At 45.0% G+C, this 13,447-nt stretch overlaps 1 protein-coding gene and 1 long non-coding RNA gene across 4 annotated transcripts in view; one reads left to right on the top strand and one right to left on the bottom strand.

The window, feature by feature from the left end:
- LOC309333857 overlaps positions 1 to 13,447 on the bottom strand; it is a 153,927-nt gene that overhangs the window by 57,330 nt on the left and 83,150 nt on the right. The window lies entirely within an intron of this gene.
- The window catches only part of LOC309333759 (syntaxin-binding protein 1), a 58,888-nt gene that overhangs the window by 28,808 nt on the left and 16,633 nt on the right, over positions 1 to 13,447 (top strand). For all 3 annotated transcript variants that reach the window (XM_081847621.1, XM_081847619.1, XM_081847620.1), the window contains 9 exons: positions 1,007 to 1,110; positions 5,819 to 5,967; positions 7,225 to 7,309; positions 7,678 to 7,808; positions 8,353 to 8,460; positions 9,714 to 9,774; positions 10,945 to 11,010; positions 11,259 to 11,339; positions 12,480 to 12,618. In XM_081847621.1, the coding sequence (XP_081703747.1) occupies positions 1,007 to 1,110; positions 5,819 to 5,967; positions 7,225 to 7,309; positions 7,678 to 7,808; positions 8,353 to 8,460; positions 9,714 to 9,774; positions 10,945 to 11,010; positions 11,259 to 11,339; positions 12,480 to 12,618 (924 nt within the window). The remainder of the gene's footprint in view (positions 1 to 1,006; positions 1,111 to 5,818; positions 5,968 to 7,224; positions 7,310 to 7,677; positions 7,809 to 8,352; positions 8,461 to 9,713; positions 9,775 to 10,944; positions 11,011 to 11,258; positions 11,340 to 12,479; positions 12,619 to 13,447) is intronic.

Here is a 13,447-nt window from a genome sequence, read left to right on the forward strand (position 1 = left end):
GTGGTTCTCAAAGGGTGTTTCAATTTTTACATTTTAAAGGAAATGTCCAGGGTTTTATTTTATTTTTGCTTGGGTGGTGCGGGTGTGGGCAGCTTGGCTGCAGGCTCAGCTGCAGCAGGTGGCTCTCCACACTGCGGCCACTGCTAGCCCAAGCCGAAGAAAGAGGCATGTGGGCATGGCGGTGGCGGCCCCACACTCCCATTTGCCTCTTTCCCTGGCTCAGGTTGGCAGTGGCTCAAGCTGTCCTCTGTTTTTGCTCTTCAAGATATGGCAACCCTAGTCTATGCAACCATCTGGGAGCCACAAGGCATGGTAGGCAGAGCTGGACGCAAAAGTGGGTAGACCAAGTAATGCAAATATAACATTTGTTTGAGTAGGCTTGTTTCTACACACACAAACCTTTCCCTCATGAAAGCATGAAGAAAGATCTGAGTTCAAGGACCTATTACAATCCAGTAAAATCACTTTGAAAAGGTTCAAAGTATGGTGGGGGAGGGTGTGTGGCCTGTGGGCAGTCCTGAGGGCCAGAAAGAGAGGGCTGGACAGCTGCCTCTGGCTCCCCAGGCCAAAGATTTCTACTTCAAGCAGGTACTCCAGACAGTGTTGATTGGTGGATGCACACTATTTCCTGCAAGGACCTGCTGATCTGTAACTTCTGCAGAAAAGGGAGGAATTCCTTAAGTTGCAGCATCTGAAATGACCTTGGCAAAAATCCTAGCAAGGGATGCTGCAGAAGATGACCTTATGTGGAAAAAAGAAGACTGAAAAGCAAAACAAAGCAGTGGCTTCAGTGATGAATGACTGGGAATGTGACATAGAAAGGAGGGATTCGGAGGCAGCAATGGATGGTGTGTCACCTGTGGTTTTGAGAAAATGGCCCTGTGGGCCATTTGTATAGTGTGGGTGGGCCTGATTTGGCTCCTCACCCCATACCCCCACTGAGGCGTCCAAATGGTTTTGAGTTGGCTGTTTGACTATAGTGGCTACTTTTACTCCATTCTTCCAGCTTGCCCCGATTCCTTGTTTAATGAGCTGGTCAAGTCCCGTGCTGCGAAAGTCATCAAGACTCTGACAGAGATCAACATTGCTTTCCTGCCCTACGAGTCTCAAGTGAGTCCACAGAGTGGTGGGGGGCGAGTGGGGGTGTGGGAGCTAAACTTGCTTTTGCATGCAAAAGGTCAGCCTGTTTGTCCAGTTCACCAGTGTCACCCTCTGACTGGCAGTGGCTCTCCAGCTTCCCAGTCACGAATCTTCCCCATCGCTTGCTACTTGATTGTTTGAACTTGAGGTATCTGGGAACTGAACCTGGGCTCCCTTTCTATTTGATATTCTCTGCTCATTATGTCCAAAAATGCTTTGACCCTGTACAACAACTAAGAAAGGACTGTGCATTTCTAGTTTTCAGTTTCAGCACAGATTTGGTGTGTCAGGGGGAAAACACCCCACTTCATTTCAAAGCACTTCTGCCTGGTTCAATTTGGATCTGCACTTCAATTTGAAAAGGGAAAAAAAAAAAATTTCTTTCATTTCTTTCATTCCTTTCTTACATTTATATACCACATTTTCCTCCAAGTTGCTGAAATCAGTGTACAATTGCAGATTGTGGAGAACTAACTTTGGGATTGGAGAAATTGGAAAGTTAAGAAAACTGCAATTTATTTTTTTATTTCCTTATTGCATTTATGCACCAGTTTTGCTCTGAGGAGCTCAAAGTGGCTTACACGCTTTCACCCCCATTCTATTTTATCATCACAACAACCCTGTGAAGTAGGTTAGGTTGAGAATAATGACTGCTCCAGGGTCACCCAGGGGGACTTCATGGCTGAATTGCGATTTGAACCCTGGTCTCCCAGGTCTTACCTTCATGTCTCCCCCATTCACCATTATTATGAAATAATAATTTTAAAAGCAGCTATAACTTTTATTTTCCTTTTGACATAACTGGATAAAATTTGCAGAAGATGCAACAGAATCATGTGTGGTGTAGTGGTTAGTGTGTTGGACTAGGGCTTCGTAGATCAAGGTTCAAATCCCCAACCTGGCCCATGAAGCTCAGTGGGTGATCCTGGGCTGGCAACTGTCTCTCAACCTACCTATCTCATCTGTTGTGAGATAAAATGGGGTGAGCGGAACTATGTACCCTACCTTGAGTCCTTGAGGTGGGGAAAGGTGGGATATAAAATGTAAGAAACAACAACAACATTAACAGAAGATTCTCCCCCTCCCCCTCAGTGAGCAGGTCTGGCTACCAATTAAAGGGCTGGTCCAATTAAGACTCACATCTCCCTAGGGGCCCCACTGATAAGAGCCCCACCCCAGTCAGCAGTGATGACAATTCTCTTGTGTGTGCTTCATTCAACAGTGCCTGAAAGCTGAAGCTACAGCCTCGTCCGTATTCTTGTATGCTTTTTAAGTTGCCTACAGAGGAAAGAGAGGATTACAGGCTTATATAAGGGCTTGCAGTGGAAATTGCAATTCATGCAACAGCTTTCTAGGCGAGGGAGTGGCCTCCTTCCTTCCTGCCATCCTGTGCTTGTCTTCCTTGATTTATTTATTCTTTCTCCAGGCCTGCCTCTCTCTGTTGCGGCCTTAGCCTTCCTGCTCACCCACCCACCCACACGCAGGCACAAACAAACACAGATGTTCCCTGCGTTCTACTCTTTCTCTTCTATCATTGGCTGGTTCTCTCCAATGGGAGAAGCAAGGAGCCTTCCTTGGCCATCTGCTTTGCAATTGGCCCTTCCTGTGCCGTACCAAGGGGTGGGTGGGCGACGTGACTAGGAACAGATGGCAGGCAGGTGTACAGAGCTATAAATACTAAACAGGTCACTTTTCTCTGCACAAACATGCCCTTGGCGAGTAAGCACAGAGATGACTTCACTTCCAGCGGAACTACTGATGACGAACAGAAGAGAACCATGCATGCCACCTGGATCTCCTTGGGGGGGGGGGGAGGAGAGATAAAAACACAATAATAAATAAATAAATAAATAAATAAAGCCAAAACTCCATCGGGCACAGATATGAGGGAGATATAGCGAGAGCTCAGAGAGCCTAGAGATTTGCAAAAGTATAAAAATGAAATCTAAAGGGGGAGGGACTTAAGATGGAGGATATCCCAGAAAAGTGCACAGTAAAAACTTTGGAGGGGGGAGAGAGAGGATGGAATGGGGCAGCTGGAAGTTGGACAATCCATGCTGCCAGGTACTATAGTGGCAGCAGTGTAGACAGCATTTTACAGACATCAGCAAAAAGGCAAATCCCTACCCTGACAGCCTTAACAGCCTACTTTTCTATTGCTTGAGTGAGCAATGACAGCGGGAAACAAGCACGGCAAGGGATGAGCGCAAGCAGATCTAGGCATGCAAAGATAAGTTTTGTTTTAGCCCTCCTGGATCAAATCAAAGTCCATCTAAGTCCTGCATCTTCTTTCCCATTGTCAGCAGTCAGATGCCTTTGGAGCACCCCAGAGCAAAGTGCAATAGACTTACCCTTTACTGTTGCCCCATAGGAACCAGCAATTGAGTGGTAGGCTGGCTCTCAAGCTACAAGCTGCATTTAGCTACCATGGCTCATAGCTATTGATAGACCTCCTGCATGGATTTGTTTCATTCTTCTTTAAAGCCATCCAAGCCATGGCAGTCACCATCACGTTATGATTGTGTGATGAATTCCCTACTTGGTCTATTCTGTGTTGGCCTACCAGCCAGCATACCCTCTGAACTCAGGGAGGCAACTGAACAAACAGCGTTGAGAGGAAAGATTTCCTCCCTTCCCTTCCCTGTAGCAAACTCTATCCCCTTTTTCACCCAGTGGTGATGTTGCATCCCACTAAACCAAGTAGCAACCTGGGAGCAGTATGTGGCCCTCAGCTCCATTTTGTGTGCTTTGGAACATTTCCCTGGTGCTGCTCTATTCTTCCAACCCATCAGAGTGTGGCTTCCTTTTCGTTTTCCTCTTATTTTTTCAAGTTTTCTTTTTACATGCCCCCCCCCTTTGTGTTTAGTTTCAGAACAGTTGGAAAGGGCAGTGTTTAAGCAGTGAAGGTTGGAGAATATTGCTGTAGCCCACAGTTGAGCATGATGTGTGATTGTGGCTATTGTTACAGCTGTTTGCGATGGAGCAGACGGAAATCTCAAAGGGTGCTTTGCCATGATATATTTGGTTTCCCTTTTTCTGCAAGGGTATTTGTTGGAGATATTTGCTCCCCCTTAATCCCCAACATCTGCTGCACCATCATGTCTCGCTTTTGAACTGTCCCTGAGACATCTGTCAGATCTCCTCCAGGAGGCAGAATATTAATCTGAATGGACCATTCTCCTGACTACGCGTGGCAGCAGTCAAGATGCAAAAACAACAACAAAAAAGCTAGTCGCAGAGGGGGTTTAATTTGAGCAAGATTTCTTCCCTTTCAGGGTCTGTTTTCAGCCCCAGGACTTGCTGTGTTTAAGTACTTTATGTTCAGTTCAGCTAATAGGGTCTACAGACCATAAAATTCCCAATATAATAAAGGGTTATCAAGACAACCACACAGCTGAGGAAGAAAACCCCACAATATACATGGACACAAAGTGTGCATTTTAAAATACGAACACAATAAAACCCATGTACAATCAGAAATAGATTTTTTTAAAGACACTTTTGACATGGGGCTCATCTTCTCTTTAACAATTGTGGCCTGGTTTTAATGGCTATAGTAAGGAACTACATTTTCTGTAATCTTAGGTTTGGAGTCCCCTGTTGCTATTGAAACATAAATTTCATCAAAGTTCCACTGTTTTTTATCTGTGGTGGAAATGCCCTCTGGCACTGATGGAATTTGGATGATTCTATTACTGAAATAAGCCTCATTGTATGCTACTCCTTGTTTAAAGACCACAACCTGTGCATACTATTCATATTTTTGGGTGATTACACAGAAGCACTTTCTGAGGACTTGATAAGGTTTATGCTTGTGGGAGCATGTATAATTACAGCACAGAACTTCAAAATATTTTGAGTCTGACTGTCCAGAAGTGTTGCATCAAATCTTGGGACTTAGCAATAATGAAGAAACTAACATGTCACCTTAACACCCCATCTGTACCTTACATTTACAGCAGAATTATACCACTTTGAAGATGCTGGGTCCCCCCCCCCCCGCCCCGAATCCTGGGAAGTATAGTATATTAAGGGTGCTGAGAGTTGTTAGGCAACTCCTATTCCTCGCATAGAGCTACAATTCCCAATCTATCTATTTATCAATCAATCAATCAATCAATCATGTATCTATCATCTATTGTCTATCTCTATCTATCTATCTATCTATCATCTACCTATCATCTACCTACCTACCCACCCTTAACCCAAAATTTACAGAGCAGTTCACAACATAAAAATACAAAATGAGAACACAAAATACATAATAAAACAAAAAACAAGTAACCCCCACCCACAAACCCATTTTAAAAGCCATAGAACATGCAATCAGCCAAAGGCCTGGTTGTAAGGGAATGTTTTTGCCTGGTGCCTGAAGATGTGTAATGAAGGCAGCAGACGACAGTGGTTTAACAGTCACCCCTTCTTATCAGGGAACTCTACTAGGCTCAGTTCCCAGCATCTCCTATGTAGGGCTGGGAAATCCTGGGGAGCTGCTGCCAGTCAGTGCATGCATACCTAAGCTAGAGGGACCAGTGGTCTGACTTGGGATAAGTCAGCTTCCTATCCTCCCACCTTGGAGAGGTTTGCTGGCTCCAGTGTATGATATCCACCCATTTTACTTGGCCTTGGCAATTTAGCTCACTTTGTCATTCTGCTGTTCTTTTGATGCCTTCTGCAGGTTTACTCCCTGGACTCTGCTGACTCTTTCCAGAGCTTCTACAGCCCTCACAAGGCCCAAATGAAAAACCCGATCTTGGAGCGCCTGGCAGAGCAGATTGCCACCCTTTGTGCCACCCTGAAGGAATACCCTGCTGTCCGATACAGAGGGTGAGTCTGGGTTCTGGACAGGGGACTTCTAAAGGATGCACTTTGTGCTCCGCCAACCCCAACCTTTCTTTCCTTTACTTACCGTATTTTTTGCTCTATAAGACTCACTTTTTCCCTCCTAAAAAGTAAGGGGAAATGTGTGTGCGTCTTATGGAGCGAATGCAGGCTGCACAGCTATCACAGAAGCCAGAACAGCAAGAGGGATTGCTGCTTTCACTGCGCAGCGATCCCTCTTGCTGTTCTGGCTTCTGAGATTCAGAATATTATTTTTTTCCCTGTTTTCCTCCTCCAAAAACTAGGTGCGTCTTGTGGTCTGGTGCATCTTATAGAGCAAAAAATACGGTACCCGGTAGTAAATAGCAACAATGAATAGGATGCTTTATTTACTATTGCTCTTCCTCCTCCCCTCCATCCTGATGTGCCCTGAATATTTTTATAGTTAGTAGCTTTAAGTCAGGGTTTCACGTACAAGTTATAGCTAAAACAAATCCTTAGAAATAGCTTCCCCAAACTGACTCAGGTTAATGAATCACACTTGCAAATCAGCTCACTTTTCTTTATTTTCTATTTTTTTTTTAAAGGTTTGCTTGAATTGTCCATGCTGGCTGGAAAGGATGGGAGTTAGGAGTTTTATTGATTTATTTTATAAAAAGTATAATATGTATGCTGTCATCTCTTAAAATGTCAGGGTGGTGTACAACAACATGTATACAATGAAAACATAAAGCAACATTTAAAAAAAGGTCTGGGAAGCCACAGGTTCCTTGTACCTGCTTTGGGAAAAGGAAAACTAGATGAATCCTGGTCCCATCCAGCAAAGCAGTTCACACCTTCTTTAAAGTGGGAGCTGAACTGATGTATTTGTGGGTTTTTCTCGGTCCAGCAGCGCGAACGACTCTGGGGTTGTGGCACTCATCTTGCTTTACAGGCCGAGGGAGCTTCTACAGACAGATTTTTTGGGTTATGTGGCCAGCATGACTCAGCCGCTTCTGGTGAAGCCAGAGCAGCACAGGGAAACTCTGTTTACTTTCCCGCCAGAGCGGTACCTATTTATCTACTTGCACTTTGACGTGCTTTCAAACTGCTAGGTTGGCAGGAGCTGGGAGCTCACCCCGTTGCGGGGATTTGAACCGCCGACCTTCCGATCGGCAAGCCCAAGCAGCACAGTGGTTTAAACCACAGTGCCACCTGCATCTCCTCTCTCTCTCTGTGTGTGTATATATATATATATATATTGCATTTTCTGCTTTTTTGCAGGGATTACAAAGACAATGCCATGTTGGCCCAGCTGATCCAGGACAAACTCGATGCTTACAAGGCTGATGACCCTACCATGGGTGAGGTGAGTACTTCAGTGTGGAACAACCAACAAGGTCAGGTCATGTAAACTGGGCACCTTTCCTCTTAAGGGGCACATGTTTAGCCGGGTTCCTGACAATTCCGGGGTGGGAAACTAGATTCAGCCAGCAGGAGGACCTGCCTCACAGAACTCCAGGGGACACTTTGACTGCTGGGTGGGGGCAGCAACCTGCCATTCCCCTGATGTCATCATGACACCAGGTGGCAGCTTCAGAGGGGCTTGCTGTCCTTGAACTGGGAAGGTCAGGGATTGGGTGTGACACATGATGGCTTTGAGGGTGGGGCTTGTCCATGCTCCCCCTGTCCCCACCCACACTTTGAGCCTTTCTGTTGTGTTTCTCCCCTCCTAAGGGTCCAGACAAAGCCCGCTCCCAGCTCGTCATCCTGGACCGCGGCTTTGACCCCAGCTCTCCAGTGCTACATGAACTGACATTCCAAGCCATGAGCTATGATCTGCTTCCCATTGAGAATGACGTCTACAAGTAAGGGTCCTGCAGACACCCTGGTGGTTGCAAAAGCCCTAAGGACAGTGTTCCGCTAAACCCTTGAGCGAGTGGAATGACTTCCACCTACACCATAGGACTTTTCCCCCCTCTTCCCCATGCACACCTTAGGCCTCCCCAAAATCTGCTCTGGAAGTTTTGGTGAACCCCATAACTTGTAAATGAATTTTAAAATAGATTTTTCAAAAAGTACTACTGAACTTACCTTCTCTCCCCATAGTTAAACTGCAGAACTCACTCCCACAGGAGGCAATGATGGCTTTTAAAAAGGATTAGAGAAATCAATGGAGGAGAGTGCTATTGATGACTACTAGCTATGATGGCTATGCTCTGCCTTCCCAGTTTGAGGCAGCAATGCTTCTGAATACCAGTTGCTTGAATCCTGCTTGTGGGTTTACCCCAGGCCTCTGGTTGGCCACCGCGAGAGCTTCCCCCAAATAAACCTGGGAGCTGTAGTTTGTTAAGGGTGCTGAGAGTTGTTAGGAGGTTCTTATGTTCTTACATTCTCTTTCTCCCTCACTAGGTATGAGACAAGTGGCATTGGGGAGGCCCGTGTCAAAGAGGTTCTGCTGGATGAAGATGATGACCTCTGGGTCACCTTGCGCCATAAACACATTGCTGAAGTCTCCCAGTAAGAGCGCATCTCCTCTCTCTTAGTGGTGTTGAGTTCACTCTGCATATTGCAAAACGGTGTGCTGCCATTTGTTCCTGTTGCCTGAGGTTATTTTGGGAGGGAGCAGCCTTCCAGCTAGAAATATTGTGCAAAAGGAGAGATTGTATATGTTTGGGTTTTTGTGTGTGTGTGTGGGGGGGGGTCATAACGCAGAGCAGCACTGCAGAATCCTAAATCCAATTAAGAAGGTTTAATTTATTAATTGAAGTTTGATACCACTTTTTATTTTTAAAACAGCAAAGCACACATCCAAATGGATAGTATACAGACTGTCCTTTTTTCCTCCCCACCCCCTCATTAGTAGGAGGCTAACATTAATAATCATAATTTGCACAGCAGTTTTTCAAGTGTTTGTGGTCACTGTACAAACTCTGGTTTTCCATACCAGTAAAAAGTTAACTTTAATTATGTTTTTCCAAGTATTCAAAGTACTTTACATGCATTGTCTAGCATAGTCCTTACCGTGACCCTATGAAGTCATTGGGTGTTATTATTTTCCATTTTGCAAGCTGGGATATTATTATTATTATTATTATTATTATTTGCAGAGGAAGGAGGACTCAGGCTGAGAGTGTGTGTACATGGGTTGCTTAAGGCCATCTAGTGAGTTCGTGGCCCACAGGCGACTGGAATCAGTAGATCAATCCCTAATCTGTAGCTCAGTCACTCCACTGAGGCAGTTCAGCTTCTTCAGTGAAGTCCATTGGAACTGATGGGATCACACACACTCGTAACCTCCCTGTATTGAGTTGCAGCCCTAAAGACTTACATTTAACCTCCTGTGTTGGTCTGTGGCCTGAAGCTACGCTTTTAGGAAGTGAACTGTGTTTCCTGTCTGGGCAGCCTTCTGAGGGCAATGTGCCAGTGGTGGGTGGGGCCAGAAGCAAAAGTGCGTGGAGCAATGAATGCACATTTTATCTTCATAGAGTTGGCAACTTTCCATGTGCAATTGCACCCTGCTCTCTGTCCTCCATCCAGACAAGCAAGAGGCATTATTAGGGTTGAAGGACACATTCTAGCCCTACTAGAGATGCTTGGGCCAGTGAGTGGTGTGGCCTGGGGAGAGTTCTGAGGGCCAGATAGAGAGATCCAAAGGGACTTATTTGACCACCAGTCCTGAGGTTCCCCACCACTGCTCTAGGGAAGGGGCATGGCTTGAGCTGGATGGAGTGATGATGTTACTGACTTGCTTGGTCTTTATTTGATTCCAGGGAGGTCACCCGCTCTCTGAAGGACTTCTCTTCCAGTAAAAGGATGAATACGGGTGATAAGGTGAGCTTTAACAAGCAATCATATGTGAGAATGTTTAAGATTGAATAGAGAGCTAGAAGCAGGGGCAGGAAAGGTGCCTTTTTATTCCTATAGATATAAACCTTTCCCCCTCAAATGCAGCAAATATATAAAAGACCAAGTACTATGATTGGCTGAAGAATCTGGGGGTGTTTACTCTGGAGAAGAAAGGATTACGATCACATTGTCAAATATTTAAAGGGCTGCTGTACAGCTGACACAGCGAATTAATGAGTGAGGCATTGATGGGTTCAAATTACAGAAAAAGGATTAGACTATTATGAGGAACATGATTACACTATTAGAGGTGGTGAGTTCCCCTTCATGAGGAATTAGACTGGACCTTTTGAGGCTCCTTTGAATTCTTTGTGTTGGAGCCAGATGAAGTTAGTTAAACGTGGTCCCACTGATTCCAAGTTAATCATGACTTCACTTAATCTTTATTGACTTCATTAAGAACTCCAGGCAAGTGTGCACCACACATTTAAAGCCCTTTTATACCCCTTTGGCAGTTGTGACTTCCCACAAAGAAGGAACTGTAGTTTCTTAATAGTCCTAAGAGGTGTTAGGAGACACACTGTTCCCCACACCAAGCTACAATTTCTAGAGTTCCCTGGGGAGACAAATTGACTGCTAAACCACTCTGGGAACTGTAGCCCCCAACCAACTCTCAGTACCATTAACAAACCACAGTTTGTTACTTTTAGTGATGTCATGACTGTTAAGGGCACTGAGAGTTGTTAGGATGCCCCTATTCCCCTTACAGAACAACAATTCCCAAAGTAGTTTATCAATCAATCCCTCTTCCCAGGGAACTCTGGGAATTGAGGAGGGGTTCTCCTAAAAACTCTCATCCCCTTGACAAATTACAGTTCCCAGGATTCTATGGGGGAAGCCATTGCCATTTAAAATGCTTTACAGGTTCTTTAAATGAGTAGTGCAAGAAATGGTGTTTGTCTAGGTACAGCTCAATGGTTCTAAGTAAGATTTTATCCTCCCCCCCTCCAAACCCCCCCCCCACAACCTGGTTGTCTTGCTTGAACTGTTTAAGATCTTCATTGTTTAGCTCAGGTCATCTGGTCCAAAAGCTGCTGGGTACCCTTTGGAAGCAAAGCATGTGGATGATTATTGTTCTCTGTTTAAAACTTGTAGACAACCATGAGGGATCTCTCCCAGATGCTGAAAAAGATGCCCCAGTATCAGAAGGAGCTGAGCAAGGTAAGACCTATTTGACAGTAGAACATACTCCCTTGAGAGGTGGTGGACTCTCCTTTTGTGGAGGTTTTTTTTTAACAGAGGTTGAGTGGCCATCTTTCGTGGATGCTTTAACTGAGATTGCTGCATTGCAGGGGGTTAGACTGGATAACCATCAGGTCCCTTCCAATTCTACAAGTCTATGGTTCTGTGCACTGACGACGGACAGTAGCTTAGCCACATTTTTTTTTTTTTTTACCATTTCGTTTCAGTACTCCACTCACCTTCACCTGGCGGAAGATTGCATGAAACACTACCAAGGCACTGTGGACAAGCTCTGCCGAGTTGAACAGGTAAACCAACTGATTCAGAAAATTGCTGAGCAGGTTGTGCTGATGGAAAGACATTGCTGCAAACACATTCTTATGTCAGCAACACCATGTGATTTTTTTTGTGTGTGTGTGTGATGCATTTTTGCATAATTTGCTAGGAATCTCAGAAAGAGCTGACTTAGCTGCTGACTAGGTTGCTCCATTTCCCCTTTATTGATGGAGTGTAGTCTTACAGGGGTCACCTTTTGTTTTTAAGTGCTCTGTGATATACAATGGAAGGGTTACAGTGCATGTGTCTTCCTCCAAAAGGGGGAGACGCACATCAAAGCTTTCAAATGCTCATGGACATGATAACTGGGTGGCTCTAGGCAATGTGTTTATTAAGCATGGGGAACTGTAAGGATTGGGAAGAACTTGGATTAACTTTTCATTTGTAGGTGAGAATGAATAGGCAGGCAGTGGGGGAATGGAAGACTGGGTGGGGAGGAGTATCCTAGTCTGTTGGAAGTTTTGGAACTCAGCTTGCACTGGAAGCTGATGTGTCTGCAGGGGAAAGAGCAGATGGAGAGAGAAACCTCCAAGTTTCTTAGCCCACCCTTTCTGACGTAACCTGTGCTGACCTTCCCTTAGGTCAGGCATGCCCAAAGTCTGTTTCGGGGGCCTAATCCGGCCAGCTGGTCGATTTAATCTGGCCCCTGTGGCAGTATATGTCCTGGGTAAAATCCTTTAAAAAGTTCAGCAACTTCAATTCAATCCAAAAAAAAGCTCAACAACTTTGGTCACCCCTTACACATGTTCACTTCTGGCCCTCTTTGGAAAAAGTTTGGGCACCCCTGCCTTAGGTTCTAGACTGATACTCTTGGGGTTGCTGACCTCATTTCCCACTTCCTCCCACTCCATGAGGATTCAGCAAGATCAAGCATGGCTCGAGGCATCTCCATCTTAGATAGAAATAGGAGCTTTCCCATCAAACGTGTAATAAATGCAGTGTCTTACTGTTCCCTAAATTCAGGATCTCAGTGTGATTATATTAAGAGTAAAGTTGTGCTGCTCCAGCATTTTCCCTCCCTGGATTTGACATGGACATGGCGGCAGAGGACAATCTACCTTGTAGATCCAAAGTGGGCAAAGACTGATGGATGCTATATATTTCTTCTTCAGGACCTGGCCATGGGAACCGATGCAGAGGGGGAGAAAATAAAGGACCCAATGAGGGCTATTGTCCCCATCCTGCTTGATGCAAATGTCAGCACTTATGACAAGATCCGTATCATCCTGCTCTACATCTTCCTGAAGAATGGTAGGTGATGTAGCTGCTTCCAAAGTGGTTGATATTCATCCCCACCCCACCCCAGAGGTCAATGGGGCAGTGCAGAGGCTGAATAAAGACTTTGTGGTCAGGAAGGGTTTGTTAAACTCCCAGGGATGTAAAAAAGAATCTCATAAGATGTAGTGCAAAAAGTTTAATTGGGAACTATGAGCCTGAGAAATAAAAGGCCTAGGCATGTGTGGAACCATGTGTCCTCTGGTTAATGAGGAACCCCTGTATTTATTAAGATGATTCCACAATATACTACACAGATTTGCATGCAAGTATTCTTTTTTCTGGAACACAGGTGGCTTTGTGGTCTAAACCACAGAGCCTAGAGCTTGCCGATCAGAAGGTCGGTGGTTCAAATCCCCACAATGGGGTGAGCTCCTTTCGCTCGGTCCCAGTTTGAAAGCACATCAAAGTTCAAGTAGATAAATAGGTACTGCTCCAGCGGGAATGTAAATGGCATTTCCGTGCGCTGTTCTGGTTCGCCAGAAGCAGCTTACTCATTCTGGCCACATGACCCGGAAGCTGTACGCTGACTCCCTTGGCCAATAAAGTGAGATGAGCGCCGCAACTCCACAGTTGTATGCCACTGGACCTAATGGTCAGAGGTCCCTTTACCTCTTTATACTTTTTTCTACTTCCTTATTTTTCTTTCGTTTTATGATTTCAAGTCATGGTGATTGATGATTGATAAATGTTGATTGCATGCTGGTATTACTTGACTTTATTTCATTCACGTTCTTAAAAATTTGGGTTGGGGTCAATGACAACTTTGTAAGTCCATCCATGGGGTCAATAAACTCAGAGGTTT

Source organism: Podarcis erhardii (genome assembly GCF_964252035.2).
Source record: "Podarcis erhardii genome assembly, chromosome: Z".
NCBI classification, from domain to species: Eukaryota; Metazoa; Chordata; class Lepidosauria; order Squamata; family Lacertidae; genus Podarcis; species Podarcis erhardii.